This window comes from Bufo bufo, chromosome 3, assembly GCF_905171765.1.
Source record: "Bufo bufo chromosome 3, aBufBuf1.1, whole genome shotgun sequence".
NCBI lineage: Eukaryota > Metazoa > Chordata > Amphibia > Anura > Bufonidae > Bufo > Bufo bufo.
Genome location: NC_053391.1, coordinates 592,681,698 through 592,700,013, shown reverse-complemented (window position 1 = coordinate 592,700,013; position 18,316 = coordinate 592,681,698). Strand labels below are relative to the sequence as shown.

General features: G+C 43.5%; 1 protein-coding gene across 9 annotated transcripts in view; it reads left to right on the top strand.

Moving 5' to 3' along the window:
* Positions 1 to 18,316, top strand: part of HDAC7 (histone deacetylase 7) — a 322,964-nt gene that overhangs the window by 289,528 nt on the left and 15,120 nt on the right. For 8 of the 9 annotated variants that reach the window (XM_040425874.1, XM_040425872.1, XM_040425876.1 and 5 more), the window contains 6 exons: positions 3,172 to 3,221; positions 7,312 to 7,419; positions 7,728 to 7,783; positions 7,975 to 8,062; positions 11,327 to 11,446; positions 14,737 to 14,834. In XM_040425874.1, coding sequence (XP_040281808.1) covers positions 3,172 to 3,221; positions 7,312 to 7,419; positions 7,728 to 7,783; positions 7,975 to 8,062; positions 11,327 to 11,446; positions 14,737 to 14,834 — 520 coding nt within the window. Of the gene's footprint in view, positions 1 to 3,171; positions 3,222 to 7,311; positions 7,420 to 7,727; positions 7,784 to 7,974; positions 8,063 to 11,326; positions 11,447 to 14,736; positions 14,835 to 14,964; positions 15,040 to 18,316 lie in introns of all 9 variants that reach the window. The other variant, XR_005777731.1, reaches the window with a different exon arrangement.

The following is an 18,316-nucleotide window of genomic DNA, read 5'->3' as shown; positions in this document are numbered from 1 at the left end:
GAAGGCGTGCCAAAGGTTGCTGACCCCTGACTTAGACAATTACAAGGGCTGTGCAAACTTTAGCAGAAGACCAAGGGATGGATCTATGATTGTAGGTGCATTTGAGATTCGTTTTTAGATTGGAGTAGCCATGTGCACCTGTGCCAAATTTATGAAATTAGCACTCAATAATAAATTTGGTGCAAGTGGTTGCATTTATTTTCGTAAAAGTAAGCCAGGAGGAAGGCTGGCGTGAAAGATAAATGAGACATGAAAGTGATCTACACTACAAACTTGGCCCAAATGCCCGCCACGTTGGAAAGTGGCACAGGAGTCAAAAACTGCACGACTGCAAATGTGCAACAATTTTAAACCAAAAAACTGGAGTAACACATGAAATAAATATTATTAGTAATAAATATCAATAAATATATATAACTGGGAAACCTAAAACGGTCATCCTGTGTGTCTCATCTATGTAGAGGCACAGAGGTTTTACTCAGGCAGAAGCCGAGAATATGGAGCTGCACATAGACACCCTATGGCATTGCACGATGTATTATGGACATGATATGTGTACAGGGTCCGTGTATGGGGCAGGACTGTGTGTATGAGACCTTATTCCAAACTTGTGTCTGATTGCATTCACCTTCCAGTGCTCTTTTGATTTCATGATATTTTTGTCCACTTTGTTAAAGGGGTTGTCCGGGTTCAGAGCTGAACCGAAACATATCCCCATTTTCACCCCGGCAGCCCCCCTGACTTGAGCATCGGAGCAGTTCATGCTCCGATGCTCTCCTTTGCCCTGCGCGAAATAGGGCTGCCAGGTGGAGGCTTCCGCTCAGCAGTGAGCCCGATGACGTCACCGGCACTGATGGGCGGGCTTTAGCGCTGCCCTAGCCTGTAAAACGGCTAGGGCAGCGCTAAACCCCGCCCATCAGAGCCGGTGACGTCACCGGACACACTGCTGGGCAGAAGCCTCCGCCTGACAGTGTGTTATTGTAAATGAAAGAGCCTGTGCCCTGTGCGATCCAGCGCAGGGCAAGGGAGAGCATCGGAGCATGAAATGCTCCAAAGCTAACATCAGGGGGGCTGGGTATGTCCATCAGCTCTGAACGCGGACAACCCCTTTAATGACATATACTTAGTCCAGGAGTGTGTAACACGCTTACAATGACACACATAGAGGGTCATTTATTAAGACATTTTAGACGCTGGTCTTAATAAAGCCCTTCACTGGCGGTGGATGCGCCACAGTTATGTAGACGCATCGACCTCTTCATAACTTTGGCGGATCCACCACCGCTTCCAAGCTGTGTTACATTTAAACCATTTTCTTCGCCTAAAACAGGCGTAGAAAATGATGAATGAAACGGGCCTGCTGGTCCGCCCCCTTCCCTGCCCACATCATGCCCATTTTTTTAGACCTGGCGTGAGCGGGGACCTTTGCACCACAATCTGCGCCAAAAATACGCCTAATTTAGGCGTATTTCTGTTTACTAAATGACCCCCATAACACTCCCATTTGCCTGGCATTTCCCCTTTATTAAAGTTCGTTAGCGGGGATTATTTTACTGTGAGAGCCGCACTGATTAGTGACCTGGAGCCAAATGCTGTGCATAGGAAATGAGAGATTAGACACAGCCAGGGATGGACCTAATCATTCCTCATTCACTGGGTTAATGTCGTGCGCATCCATTTCTCAACATACTTACAGATGTAGCAGAGCAGAACTTGTCAGCGTAGCAGGAATACGTTTGCAGTAAGTGGAGTGACAGTATAGACTTTTTCCGTTTTCTATAGTGTCCTGCATACTGTTTGCTTCATTATACCGACATCCTGGTGTCCGAGGAATCCCAGTGCGTCCTCTTAATAAATCAGACATCAAAAGTTAGTTATATAATGGATTTAAGCTTTGAGGAGATTCCGTCAGATGGTGTTGGTAAATCCATATCCATTTATTCACATACAAAATCCCCCTCCCCCTTCTATCGTGTCACTTTCTTCTATAATGACTGACCATGACTAGTGCTTCTTGCAGATTATAATTAAACGGTCATCATTCTGTCTTGCTGTCTGCTCTCCAGCTGATTTCATGTTGGGCTTTTGTTTATACACAGCAGACAGTCAGAAAAAGCAAAGCTGCAGGGTAAAGCATGGTGGGAATAGTGTGACACACTGATGATAGAGAATGGGGAGATCAAACTACCTCAGACTGACCTGAAACAATGCAAAAAAACTGGAGTTGAGCTACTAAGCAGCCCAATAGCCAACACATGTCCATAGTTTGTGCCTTACCTATACCCACTCCTGGACATCAGCTGAAATGTTATAACTATACAGGTAAGGCCTCATGCAGGGTCGGCAATCCACGGCCGCGTGCACCACGCATCACGGATGCTGACCCATTCACTTGAATGGGTCCGCAAATCCGGAGATGCGGAACGGAGTCACGGAACGGAACACCGGAAGCACTACGGAGTGCTTCCATGGTGTCTCTTTCCATTGTGTCGCACCGCAAATAAATATGACGTCCTATTTTTTGCGGTGCGGACAGACCATGGACCCATTCAAGTTGAATGGGTCCGGCCCGCTGCACGGATGTTGCCCGTGCATTCGGGACCGCAATTGCAGTCGCCAATGCAGGGAACGGCCGCACAACGGCCGCGTGCATGAGGCCTAAGGCTGGGTTCACATGACGTTTTTCACATCCGTTTAACGTATGCAAACAACGTATACGTTAAGCAGATGCCTCAGACTGATGCCATACAGTGGCCTCCGTCACCATAGAGTTCCATTGTATTTTTACCGGACTCTGCAGGATACAAGAATGTGGTGTGCCGTGTCTATGTATGCTTTTTTTTCTAACATATACGTGAAAAGGAGGCATAAACCGTTATGTGAACCCACCCTAAGTGTACGGACACACGCTCTGGTACCTGGTTGCAGTTTGGAAAGCCAAAACCATAATTAAACTCCATTAGGAGAAGACGTTCTCTCCGTCCTTTACACTTTCTGTCCTTTCCTGATCCACTCCTGATTTTTGCTTTCAAAACCGCATCAGGAATTGTGACCATGTGACGGTACGCTAATGGCGACTTAATATACTTTTATTATTATGTAATTGTCATGTCTATATCCTATAGTGACGTATGTATATCAGTCTAGTGACCGGCTCCTGTTTCTTTCTAGGCATTCTGTCTCAGAGGATGTTTGTCATGCTGCCATGCGGAGGACTTGGGGTGAGTACAAATCAAAGCCTATTTCCATTGTACCCGGTAAAATATAGGGGACACTATAGGCCCTTGCAGACGAGCCTTGGCCACGCTGCGAGTCCACAGCGCAGCTCCCGGCCTGAACTCCCAGCACTGACAGGATCACATAGCATTATATTGATTTACCGTATGATGTTGTGTAACCCTTAGGCCTCTTTCACACGGGCGTTGCGGGAAAATGTGCGGGTGCGTTACGGGAACACCCGCGATTTTTCCACGCAAGTGCAAAACATTGTAACGCGTGAGAAAAATTGCGCATGTTTGGTACCCAAACCCGAACTTCTTCACAAAAGTTCGGGCTTGGGATCGGTGTTCTGTAGATTGTATTATTTTCCCTTATAACATGGTTATAAGGGAAAATAGTAGCATTCTGAATACAGAATGCATAGTAAACTAGCGCTGGAGGGGTTAAAAAAAAAAAATATATAATTTAACTCACCTTAATCCACTTCTCGCGCAGCCGGCATCTCCTTCTGTCTCCTTTGCTGAACAGGACCTATGGTGACGTCACTCCGGTCATCACATGATCCATCACCATGGTAAAAGATCATGTGATGGATCATGTGATGACCGGAGTGACGTCACCACAGGTCCTGTTCAGCAAAGGAGACAGAAGTAGATGCCGGGCTGCGCGAGAAAGTGAATTAAGGTGAGTTAAATTTTATTTATTTTTTTAACCCCTCCAGCGCTATTTTACTATGCATTCTGTATTCAGAATGCTATTATTTTCCCTTATAACCATGTTATAAGGGAAAATAATAAAGATCGGGTCTCCATCCCAATCGTCTCCTAGCAACCGTGCGTGAAAATCGCACCGCATCCGCACTTGCTTGCGATTTTCACGCAACCCCATTCACTTCTATGGGGCCTGCTTTGCATAAAAAACGCAGAATATAGAGCATGCTGCGATTTTCACGCAACGCACAAGTGATGTGTGAAAATCACCGCTCATGTGAACAGCCCCATAGAAATGAATGGGTCGGTATTCAGTGCGGGTGCAATGCGTTCAACTCACGCATCGCATCCGCGCGGAATACTCGCCCGTGTAAAAGGGGCCTTACAGTTCTGGAATGTATTGGATAACACTGGCATAATGCTGTCAGTTATATACAATACATTCCAGAACTGTAAGGGTTACATAGCATCATAAATCAATATAATGCTATGTGCTATAATGCAGCGCCGAGAGTTCAGGCCGGGAGCTGCGCTGCGGACTCGCAGCATGGCCAACACTTGTCTGCAAGGCCCCTATGTGAAAATGAATGTTTGGAGTAGGACAAGTGATGTTAGGCCACACTGGATATTAGGAAGGGATAAGAAGCAAGTGGATCCTTCCCATCTTAGTGTGTTAGGGGTATTCTGTAACATTATGATAGCTCGGATCCTAACCTGTTCTGCAGTGAATGGGAGCAGCACTACGGTACCTGCACGGTGGAAGGGCCTGGATAGTTCCGGCGCTGACGTCCAGCACTGGAGCTACTGTAGAAAAGCTGATCGCAGGGTGTCAGACCGCCATCAAACAGATAGTGATGGGCTATCGTGTGGAAAATCCTGGACAACCGCTTTGAGGAACATCCTAGTTCTTGCTCCACAAGTTTTATATATGGCCTGAATCTCACAAAAGCTCACGAGTTGTAAGCACATGGGCACATAGCGTGATTGTCTCCTGCTTCTTGTCATTCTTTCAGCCTATATTTTTCTCAGATGGGGGGCACTTTTATATCTCACACAAGTTTATGTTGACAGTAGGATACTTTGATCTTCAGCTCTGTAACGTCACACCTCTTTATGGAGAGAGGTGCGTGCATGGTCCCAACTGTCCCCTTTGATAAGAATACAGCTAATGGTACTTCAGAAATCATCCACCTTATCCTTCAGGGATATATGGGATCCTTTCATCTAACACATGGAACATGTGAAGCCCCAAAGACGCATTCCTTGTTTCTGGACTGTTGTAAAAAACGAGGTTGCTTACGTCTCATGCTGGACACTCAAGTGAAGGCACTTTTTGTGGTGTCAGGGACCATAGGACAGTAGGGCCATGAAGGGTTCTTCAGGACATTAGAGAGATACATAGAAATATGTCTATAATGGGAGTCACCCATATTGAACGTTATGCCAGGCCATCTAAACCTCAGGGGATGATTGAGTTAAGGCCTCACATATGTGTTTGATTAGCCCAGAATCCCCCAGGTTTTTCCGTGTCTCCTTTGTTATTTCCCTGGCGCTGACGCGACTCTGATGAATACAAGATGTTTCACGGGAAATGAAAGAAGAAGAAGAAGAAGAAAAAAAAAGATAAAATAAATTCCTTTCCAGTGCGTTTATTCCTAAAATCAAACCATAATTGAGATCAGAGGCACGGGCAGGCACAGACTCTCAAACTCCGGCCTCACCCAAAATCATTAAGTGTTTTATTCATAAGCACTTGAAGACCTGAGTCTCTTCATCCTCCAGCAATGCACTCTTGGGTTAGGTTACCAGGTGACTTGGACAAAATAAATTTTTAGACATTTAAGCTTTTGAAACAATCTAGAACTGGATATAAAAAATTCCAAAGAAGAACATTGACATTTTTATCAATTACGTGGTATGAAGGCCACTGGTGGTCTGTTATAGACATGGTCCAGGTCTATGGAAAGAGAACACATTACACCTGTTCACACACAGATGTCTCCATGAACATATGGCATAATGATCAATCCAGCACGGCTTCTTCTTACAGAAAGTCAGTGTTTGATTGCAGTGGCGGCTATAGTGTCACCTTATTACACAATTTACAGTGTTATTGAGGCAATGGGCCATAGTTTTCTCTCCCACTTCCCACAAGTTGCTCCTCACGCTTTCTGGCAAATTATTTTAAAGGGTTTTTAGCTTTAACCACCATAGGGAAATTCTGCACCAGCTCCATACGAATGGTCTATGTAAGGACTGTACATTTTCTTTAACAAAGGTTTTCATGCTTTTCTTAATGGGTTCTGGTCCCATTGTTGGCATGAAACGTACTGTTGTCACATGAACCATTACTATGGAGCTGAAGAACATGGAGAGGTATGGAGACATACTTGTGTAGTGCTCTATGCAGTGTCATATTACTTAGATATTGCTTCTCGGGTAGACAACCTCCATAATGTGACATCCAATGGCAAAGAAATTTTGAATTTTTAGGAATGCAACTTAAAATACCTTAATAGGACTCTCTACAAAATTGCATGAGGGGATCAGGATTGATAGTTGTCACTAGCGTTCAGCCGATAGCTATCTTATGTGTATGGCCGGCCTTAGGGTTGTATCAGCAGATCAGCATTTCGATGGTCGGGAAGGAGGCGTTCCTTCCCAACAATCAGCTGCTCGTTAGTGGAGGAGAGTGCTGCTATTACATGCCGCGATCTCCTCCTCAGTATTTGGAGGAGCTATCGCTAATGACGTCATTTGTTCCCATACAGACTCGTTTGCCAGCAGCAAAGCGTGTTTGGACTGCACGATCTGCCCCCGGCAAACGATTTTATAGCATGCATAAAAAATGCGATCTCCCGATGAACGAGCTCATTCATCAGGTAATCGGTGGCACTTTTACACAGGCAGATCATTGCTAACAAGTGTTCTACGACTGTTGCCTGTTTTGCGGTCTGCAAATTGCGGATCCTCAAAACTTTAAAGCGCTGCAGAATATGTTGGCGCTATATAAATAAAGATTATTATTATTAAACATTGATACCGGCCTTGTGTATTCTGCATTTTACAAAATGGAACGTCCTGCCCTCCATAGAACTGTCCTATCCTTGTCCGTAAAACAAGGATAGGACAGTTCTTTAGAGGGCAGGACGTTCCATTCCGCAAAAAGCAGAATGTACACGGATGGCATCCGTGCTTTGCGGGGCCGTGGAATGGACATACGGATGTGGACAGCACATGAGTGTGCTGTCCACTTCTTTTGCAGCCTCGTTGATGTAAATGGGTCTGCATCTGACCTGCAAAAAATACGGAACGGATGCAGACCACAAATCCGTTCGTGCGGGTGTGAGCCCTTTCTCATACCTAACCTTTGAACACACAGGTTGACAGCGATACCATCTGGAATGATCTCCATTCCTCCAATGCTGCACGCTGGGCTGCTGGTAGCGTTATAGACCTTGCCTTTAAAGTTGTCACCCGGGAGTTGAAGGTATGTGATACACCCCTGCAAGCAATCCTGAAAAAGTGGCGCTATAGTGCGTGTGTGTGTGCATAGGCGTGTGTGTGTTCGTATGTAACTTCCCCTAAAATGAAATGATATTTTTATGTGAAGTTCACGTTTTTCTGTCATCATTTCATCTTTCACGTTCTCTCCCCACCATCTGTATGGATGATCTCTAAAATAATATATCTTAAGGTCTGCTTTAGAAGGGCGAGCAAAAGTTATTCAGCCCTAGAGCTAAAATAATAGCTGGAATCGTGCAGTCAGCTCATCAGATTTTCTTTGCTTGGTTACAGAACGGATTCGCCTTGGTGAGGCCCCCGGGACATCATGCGGATCCTTCCACCGCCATGTATGAACATGCTTTATTTAAACTTCTGGTACCACTGCTGAGAGACACTATTAAAGTATTCATGGCTATGTCTGAGGGCGGTGTAGCTTTATTCATGGCGATGTTTCTCTTGCGTCCTCTTCATAAGTAAATGTCTGTGTTTCCCCATGAGCTTGCCAAGTGTCTTGACGCTACGTTTATTGTCTCCGCAGGGGGTTCTGCTTCTTCAATTCTGTAGCCATCGCAGCTAAGCAATTGCAACAAAGACTGAATGTCAGGAAGATTCTTATTGTGGACTGGGTGAGTCCTGCGGTATTACAAAGTACACCTCCTCTATATGTCGTTTATACTGCAGCAACAAGAAATCCTATTTTTCTTCCACCTTAAAGAGGACCCGTCATGCCTGTCTTAATACTTGTACTCCCTCATTTTATAATAATTCTGGCACATCTTTTCTTAGAAATCAGGGTGTCGTTCCTCTGTTATTCCTTTTAGAAATAACTGGGTGTTACCAGTTGGGCGTGTGTTCCTGCGCACAGTCTAATCAGCGTTGACCGTGTCAGACTGTGTAGGGATGCAACCCTTTGACAAGGGGCATATTAACACCCAGGTGTCAATTTGTTCTTAAATTTGTAGGAGGAATAACAGGAAGGACAAAATGAAAAGCTGCTCCAGAATTATTACTTTTGGAGGAGAATAATAGTGTTTACTAAAACAGACTGATGTCTGTCTGCTTTAAAGGAACACTTCCATCAGAGGTTTTTTTTTTTTTTTTGGTTTTTCTTTTTCGGTAGTACATTGCCATCGAAAAATTAAATATAAAATGTTATCCTTCTGTAGCAGTCAACACAAATGATAAGAAATCCTATATAAGTAAGGAACCCATTGCTGCTATGAGATGTTATCCAGGGGGTAATCCTATAATAATGATAATAGTCGATGTAGAATTGCAATAACAGGAAGGCCTGTATTAGACCAGCTGACGATTGACTGTAAGGAAGTGTTCTTCCTGAAAATCACCTGCTCGTCAGCGGAGAGACCGCTGCTATTATCTTTTCCGCAATATAGGGACGAGCGATCAATAATGCTGTCTCTTGTCTCCATACAAAATCATTATTTGCCGTCAGCCAACCGTGATTAGACTGCACGATTTGCCGCCGGCTAACGGTGATTTTTTTTAGCTTGCTTAAAAATTGCTATTGTCCGAGGAACAAGCGTTTGTTCATTCGTTGGGTAATCGGCGACACTTTTACACAGGCGGATCATCGCTAACGAGCGTTCCTACAATCTCTTGTTAGCGACTACACGTCTAATACAGTCAGCTCTGCTGTTCTCTTGATCGGCCTAGATAAGGACTTCTACAGAAGAGCATTGCAATGGTCTAAATCTACTCCAGCAAGCTGTCTTACATTTAGATACGCCAAAGTTTAGTAGTTGCCTCTAACATAACAGGCGCAGCCAGTTCAAAGGGGTATCTCAAACGCGGGTCTTAATAAATGACCCCCTAAGTCCATATGTTGTTGTGTTTTGTCCTACCGCATTTAAAATGAAATAATGGTTTTGCTTGACCTCGGTTAAACAGACCCGTCATTACTAAACTGTGAGCTGGGTTTGGCAAAGGGTTTGGATTTGAGGTGCCATTGTGTTACTTTTGGCTTGTCACTTAGGAGGTGATTTGTGGTTCTTCCAGATGTGGTGGTATTTAATTATCCTCTTAGGCAGCAGTCAGTAGTGGATAACGGCTCTACGTGTGCGATGACCTAAACCTGTTTTCTTACTCTGGTTTTGTGGTTTTCCCAGAAGCTGTGAGCGCGTGTGTGTGCAGTTTTAGTTGTTTTTTCAAGATGTAGGGTCCAGTGGTTGGTTTGGTCTTAAGTGGTGGGTATGCATATGTGAAAGGCGTAGTGCTTGTCTGTTTTATGCTGTGAGTCAATATTATGTGATATGATTTTATGGTGGCTGCGGCTCAGCTGTCCTTGGTTTGCTGGGGTAAATGATGGGTATTATTTCTAATAAAATTACGTAAAAATTGTAATTGACTTACTATTTGTGCATGCTAGGCTTTAATAAAGCAATAGGTGGAGTGGTAGAAACAGCTGAAATTTACAGTTAAGGTGAGGTTCACATCTGTAATGAAATTCCAGTTTTCTGTTCTGGCACAGGAATTGCTGGACCCGGCCTATGCCAGACACTGCAGATGCCCAGTGGATCCCATTGATTATAATGGGATCTATCAGGTTTCCGGGTTTGATGCTGCCATTTTGCCAGACAGATATGCAGTGGCCTCCACCGCAGATGTGAACCTGGCCTTAGGGAATATTCACATAGGGCAGATTTGTTTAAAACATTTGTGACGGTCTCATTCATCTGAATAAGGCTTCCAGAAATCACTGCTCATACTGTAAAAACAACCACATTCACGTTTATAGAACGGATTTTCAGTGGCAAAAATTTCTCCAACAAATCTGCCTCTTGGGAACTCGTAGGCCTCAGGCACAGGATCATATCTGTTTTGCTGCACACAAACTGCGGATCTGCAAAACATTGATACCAGCTGTGTGCATCCCACACTTTCCTGTCCCGCCCTATTGTAAAAATGCATATTCTTGTCCACAAAACGGATGTGAATAAGGCATGTTCTATCTTCTTGTTGGGATGGACATACGGCCGCACGGATGCAGACAGCACACAGATGTCCACATTCTTTGGGGCCCAAAAGATTTAATATAGCCCATAATATTTAAAGGGGCATCTGGTTTCAGGATGAAACAGGACAACCTTCCGTATCAAACTGCAGTGAGCAATGGATATGAACTTACCTACCAGACCCCACTCCGCTACTTTGGTTCTCCTGGGCTGGCCCTATCTACTCAGCTGCAACGGTGACATCACGTCAACAACACGTGACTGCTGCTGTTAATCACCGGCCTCTTCAGGTTAGTCCAGCCAGGGGAACCGGAGCGGTGGTGCAGGATCTGGCAGATAAGAACTTACATGTTCTCCATTGCAGCTTTATGCAAAGGGTTGTCCGGTTTTATCCTGAAACGAGACAACCAAGTGAACTACCACCCTATCATCTTATAATTATCATTCTAGGGATAAAATAGTAAATATAAATTCCTAACACTGCATGATGGCTTGGTCATGCTTCGTTAACTTCCAGTACATGTTTCAAGGAACCAAGGGTCCATGTCTTGTATGATAGATATGAAAGTGCCATTACGGGCCGAAGTAATATTCTGGGCACGCTTATCCTACCTAGGATGTCACTGGTAATCATTCATTCAGTAATTTCAGTTTTGTGAATATGGTTATTCCCACAGTCAATAGATGATAGATCTATTTGAAAGACCTATTAGACCTTCTGGGGTTTTTTTTTGGTTCTTGTTTGGCATGATTTATTGGAAGATGTCTATTTCGGTTCCATGATCTATTGAAGAGATGTAGACTGGTTCATGTCTGGTTTACTTTGGTTCCTCTCCATGGTTTCAGCATCTGCCATAGTATTTTAATTACTGTAATGGTTTTTGAGTAACCCAATGTTCACTTTCTCTCGTTGACTAGGATGTGCACCATGGCAATGGAACTCAACGAGTATTCTACAGAGACCCTAATGTCTTGTACATATCCCTCCATCGACATGATGACGGCAACTTCTTCCCTGGGAGCGGAGCTGCTGACGAGGTGATCAAAGTCCTAATAATGACACAAGTCTGACATTGGTTTCAGATCCTTAGTATTACCCTATTTCCCACTGGTTAACCGCTTGTCACAAGGAAGACAGGAGCTTTTGGCTTCTAGAATTTTTTTAGCCCTTCATAGTAAGACTCCTCTTCATGGTATTCCAAGCCTTGCAGTTTCTTACTATAATCGCAGACAGATGACATAGTTGGAAATCTAGGATTGACAGTGTTGATCACGTGCTGCCTCTACTACAGAAGGGGCTCTTGGGAATGAAGGGCTGAGAGGATTTTGCATTGTAAACAGTTTATCATCATCACTTTGATATTTGGAGGAACAAAGGATTTTGCAAGAAACATGAAGGGAAGATGCAGAACAGATGGGAAATATACGTTCTTGCCCAAAATAACTCCTTTAAAAATAGTGTTATAAAAGTGATAGGCAGAACGCTTGCTTTTCATCATTTGTAGCTTTGCAAGAAAAAAAAAATAATAACCTTTATCTCGTGAACCGTTAACCTTTTAGCTGCGCGAGGAGTCTGAAGCTTCTCTTCGCCAGTCAGAATCACTTTATCTTGAGAAACTCCTGTCCACTCCTGTGTTATATTTGGGTGGTTTTCTTATCAGCCTAGATGTTATTTTGACATTTTCCTGACAAAGCAGCTGATAAAGGGCGTTTTTTTTTCCAAATAAGCAGTTCTGGTTCTTGCGAAAAACCAAACGTTTTTCACTTTTGCACACGCTTCATCATCTGTCAGTATAATTATGAAATAAATCATCACATTAGACAAGCTGTCTGGATATATATTGTGTGTTTTTTTAAATAAATTCTGGTCATGCTGTAGGAATATTTGCCTTCGTGATATTATAATGATTGCCTTTAGCCGTTTTCATTTTTTGTCATATTTTATCCCTGCGGTAATAATATTGCAGAACAAGGCGTGGTCTAGTGGTTCCAATTCGGCATGATAAGAATGGGTTTATGCCAAAGCTCCAGATATTTTAGAAATAAATATAAAGAGTGGACTGACCCCCCTGTAATTGATATCCCAAAGCCATGGGACAGTAATTCACGAGGATGAGTTGTGCTAGGTCAGCGGTGGCGAACCATTAAGAGCAACCCAAAACCCACTTATTTATCACAAAGTTCCTACACGCCAATTCAACCTGAATACCAATATAGTCAATTCTTCCATGTACTTTATCATTTAGCTATAACAGCCTGACTGTATTCAATGCGCTGCCTGTGCTGTTCATAGTGCGCCCTGCGCTGATGAATGGCAGGAAAAGTCTAAGGCATATTGGTACACAATAGACTTTTTCCAAGGTGCCATAGAGTGTCGCCTCTAGCACCCGTGCCATAGGTTCGCCACCACTGTGCTAGGCCGTACACAAGAATGGAAAAAGCATATGTATATGTCACCGTGGCATAGAATCATCTCCCTCCTGCAGCCCGATTCCCAATTCTGGGTTCCAAATGTAGATCATTAGGTACAAGATAAAAGTGACCCTCCAGGCCTCCCCTTACTGAGGATAATTTCTTTCATTATGTATGTGACCGGATGGCCCTATTAGACTGCCCAATAATTGAGCAGGATGAACGCCGATGGATGATAAACATGTTGATCAGCACTAGTTTACTTTTGCCTATTACACAGGCTGATGCACAGTGAATAGGGGAGGAATGATCACTACTGCAATCATTCCTCCCTCCTTTAGTCCTATTGGTTACCTGAACACATTCCTGATTACGCTTTGAGATGTGCTACTGATAAACGTAGGTCTTACATCCTGATAAAAGATGAAAATCAGCCAACAAACAAGCTTTTCTTCATTCATCTGTGGCACAATTATAAAGGCCAATTATCGGGAACAAGCTTTTTTATGAATGCTTGTTCCCGATGATTGCCCGATCATTGGGGCCTTTACCTTATAATCATCTTTTCTAATTGGTGGTGTAATCTGCACTTTATAATCCTTCTTCCCTTGCTGTAAGGAAAATCAGCTCTCATTCACTCAGATGCTCAGCAGCCAATCTGAGGAGGCAGAGCTGCAGGGGGAGGAGACAGCAGCAGCCTGAACCAATGATGAGAAAGTAGGTGTGTCTCAGACCACTTCAGACTCCCTGTGACCTCTGTAGTTAAGCTGTAGTCACAGTTCTGTAATGGAGCTGAGCTAAAAAGCGGACTAGGAAAAACAAACATCTGGAGACAATTAATAGGTGACCATCCTGTCTAAGTACTGATGTATATATCATTTTAATCTACCTTAAAGTATAACTGTCGTATATATTATTTTTTTTTTGAGTATTGGACTGTGGTGATTAATATCACCTTGGTGGCCCTATTTCAACTTTTCACTGTGTATTCAATTACCCCTTAATTCCACATTTTTGTTCCCTGTACTGCCTAATTTTACCTGTGCTTAAAATAGGGTTGCTAGGCATGGTCCGTCTATCTGTTGAAGGACGGAGCACGCAGCGTGCAGGGTCACATTACTGACAGCCAGGGACTGTAAGTAAATGATTAAAGCCAGGTCCTCCCCAGCAGCTGATAACAGTGCCTGGGCTGTGTGCACTTCTCCCTGTCCCTGTGCTTGGCAGACGCTCCCTCACTCGGCAGAGCTGGAGAATGCAGAGTGGAAGCAGCGCACAACACGGAAGGGAGATCTGCCATCTGCTCAGTGTATAAATGAAAGCAACATGTGGTTGCAGGAGATTAACCCTTTAGGGGGAGGGCTCTGGTTACTGACACTTTTGGGGGGCTATTGTTACTGGCTAGTGAGGGCAGGCGGGATTAGCCTCAGGGTGAGGGCAGTGGCGGCCATCTTAACTGAATAGTAAAATTGCAGTTTTCTGCAGACTGGTTGCTAAGGGCTGAATCTTATTAAATATGGGGTAAGTCAGTCTAATAGTAACTGATTCTGCAATATCATGTTATTAGTAACTACATATATAAAAATTTGAAATTAGGGTCTAAATGTGACAGTTATCCTTTAAAGAATAATTACCCTACGTTGTCTAAGATGGTGAATTTTGCTGAAAACCGCAGGAACACTTGTACAGAAAGATTCAAATTTCTAACCAGTTTTACAATGTATTGTGTTGGAACTGGTGAAGGCTCCACTATAATGTGCACTCACAAATGTCTGCTGTAGATATTGGTAGGCAAATGATACAGTTAAGTCCCAACATTTTAAGAAAAAAACGTTTTTTTGAAATTGGTGACGTTTGTGACCATATGGATATCTGAATGTTCCTTCTAGCTCATGTCATGCTTCTTGTCTTGATGACAGGTTGGTGCTAACAGTGGGGAAGGCTTTAACGTGAATGTTGCATGGGCAGGAGGTTTGGATCCCCCTATGGGTGATGCAGAGTATCTTGCAGCCTTCAGGTGAGTCTCCAGATGTTCTCCTCTATCCTTCACCTGTCTTTGCCTTTCCCTCTTTTTCTAGGTTTCCTTCCTCGTCTGCTCTGCTCCCACTTTTCACTCCTTTTCGTTTCTGTCTTTTCTGACCTTGTAGTGCATTTTAGTGCTGGTGGAATGTGCCGGATGAGGAGAGCTGGGGACTGAAGCCCTCTGGGTGTCCACAGTACAGGTATTATCTGGGCAACATCAGTGCAGACCTCTCCCGACTAGACATCTGTATTTTTACTTACACACTTAATAGGTTCGAACAGCATGAGTGGCTGTGAAATGATTGACCCCACACACTCTGAACCACTTATCTGACAGGTGTGCCATAAACAGCCATCCTCACCAATAGCTTAAAGGGAATCTGTCACCTAGTTTTACCATATAGAGCTGCGGACATGCACAGATAGATCTCCGCTAGCATGTCCGCAATATACCTGTCCCATAGCTCTGTGTGGTTTTATTTAGTTTAAAAAATGATTTTATAGATATGTAAATTAGCCAAGTAAGGTGCCCAAGGCGTGGTTACTTACAGTTAAGGAGCCCAGCACCGCCTGCATCCAGGAATCTCCTCCTTGCTCACAAAGTTACAGTGCCGTAATCTCTCGATGCGCGAGCTAGCGCATGCACAGAGCCGGCAGAGTGTTTGTTCCCTTTGCTGGCATCAGCCTCAGTGAATGAACTGCGCATGCGCTAGTTCGCGCATAGCAAGATTACGGCACTGTAACTTTGTGAGCAAGGAGGAGATTCCTGGATGCAGGTGGTGCTGGGCTCCTTCACAGGGGGCATGGCTGGGCTCCTTAACCGTAAGTTGCCACGCCTTGGGCACCTTACTTGGCTAATTTACATATCTATAAAATCATTTTTTAAACAAAATAAAACCACACAGAGCTATGGGACAGGTATATTGCGGACATGCTAGCGGAGATCTATCCGTGCATGTCCGCATCTCTATACGGTAAAACTAGGTGACAGATTCCCTTTAAAGGGATACTCTCATTTCTAGATTATGCCATCACTTTATGATCACAGGTGGTCCAACCTCTGGGACCCCATAACCTAGCCATATGCCATCACTTTACACATTTGGGAATAACCCTTTAAAGGGCATCTGTCAGCAGATTTGTACCTATGACACTGGCTGACCTGTTACATGTGCACTTGGCAGCTGAAGACATCTGTGTTGGTCCCATGTACATATGTGCCCACATTGCTGAGAAAAATTAAGTTTTAGCATATGCAAATGAGCCTCTAGGAGCAACGGGGGCGTTGCCATTACACCTAGAGGCTCTGCTCTCTCTGCAACTGCCGCTCCCTTTGCATTCTGATTCACAGACCAGGCCAGTTTCATAGGTACAAATCTGCTGATAGATGCCCTTTAAAGTGGAGGGAACAAGTATATTAATCTAATGTTCCGGGTTGTTGTCTGCATGAGTGTACTAATAAAGTTTTACACTGCTTGGAGTGCTCTGAAATTAACGCATATGCTTGGAGAGTGGCGTGCAGTCCAATGCCAAGCAGTATTGAGCGACACCAGTCCTCACTACCAGCACCAGTCCACCCAGTTGTCTCTCTGCTTTCTGACTTGCTGAGAACCTGTTTCTGGTTTCTTTCTCAATTCAGTCTTTCCTTCACTTGTGGTGATGTGATGTGGGCACAGTACCCTGAGAACATGCCCTCTGTAAAAAGGAATTTCCAGCTTCTGGTTAATTGATGCAGCTTTTACCAATTACAGGCTTCGAAACTTCTGAGCTTGTAGTCGTGTACTTTTATCCTGGTTCTATGGACTTACAGGTCATCGTTTGTAAGTCGGTGAATGCAAGAAAATCAAACTTTGCTTTCACAAAACTTCTTTTTGGTTCAAAATAATACCTTCTGCACTATATTAAGCTTTGCCGCAGGAGTAATTGTTTGACTAGAAATACATTGTGCTGACATTTATTATGTGTCACTTGCTGGTATTTTACGTCACACACTGGTGTTTTTAAGTCGCTAAATGCCCCAAAACAGCATGGATGTAAAGTTAGCATTGGATGCGGTGTCATAGGACGGTATTTTGCCATGTTAATAAACAGGAAAAAATCTGATAAATTTCAAGGTAATGTCAAATTGAAGAATCCACATTTATGTAGAAAGATTTTTTTGCCAGAAATAGGCAATATATTTTCAAAAGGGTATCTACAGAAAGTTCCAGCTATATCATTTATGACATACCCAGAGGACCTTCACCTGTTAGGCCTATTTCACACGACCGTATGGCTCTTTCAGTGTTTTGCGGTCCGTTTTAAACTGATCCGTTGTTCCGTTTTTTGTTTCCGTTCCGTTTTTCCGTTCTGTTTTTCTGTATGGCATATACAGTATGCAGTAATTTCATAGAAAAATTGGGCTGGGCATAACATTTTCAATAGATGGTTCCGCAAAAAACGGAACGGATACGGAAGACATACGGATGCATTTCCGTATGCATTCCGTTTTTTTTGCGGACCCATTGATTTTAATGGAGCCACGGAACGTGATTTGCGGCCAAATATAGGACATGTTCTATCTTTCAACGGAACGGAAAAACGGAAATACGGAAACGGAATGCATACGGAGTACATTCCGTTTTTTTTGCGGAACCATTGAAATGAATGGTTCCGTATACAGACCGCTTATGGACCGTATACGGAACGCAAAAAACGGCCCGCAAAACGAAAAAAAAAAAAAAGTCGTGTGAAAGAGGCCTTAGACTGGTGTTCCTCTGATCCATGTTTGCAGATAGAAATTGGCCATCAAGTTGCCTGTTGCATTGACTTCAATGAAATGGTGGCAGTGCTCTCCACTGAAGCGTATGCTAGTTATTATGGACAGAGCACGGCTTGCTCGTCTCTTTCTGTACATCCCACAAATTTCAGTTGATTTAATTGGAAACAAGAGGTCAGAGAACCGGTGAACAACTCTAACGCCTATCAGGCACTTATATCTTGTGAATATGCCACATTTTATACCGCTCCATTTTTTGTGTCACCACATTTTTAATTGTTCTACTATTGCACCACCGTTATAGCGAATTAATAGGCTTTAGAGCACCCTGCTAGAATCAATATACTTCTACTATTTGCATGAGCTGGAAAGTGTGGCTTGTATTATAGAGTCCTTTAATACGTCTTCGTCTTCAGAACATTGATAATGCTACAACATATAGACACACATGCTTGACATTTAAGGCAACATATAAATCTATACCTGCTTTCCTTTACGGGACTTTTAGATCAGAGCGAAGCGAGCTTTGGATGCCTAATCCGAAGTTGCTTCGTTCAAAACTTCAAAATAATACTGTACAGAGATTAGTCTCCGTACAGTATTAGAATGTATGGGCTCCGATGAGCCGAAGTAAGTTATTCTCGAAGTTGCCCGTGACTTCGTTGAATAACTTCAGTAGTTGATTTTTAAAGTGTAAAACCACTTTAAAACTTGAAACC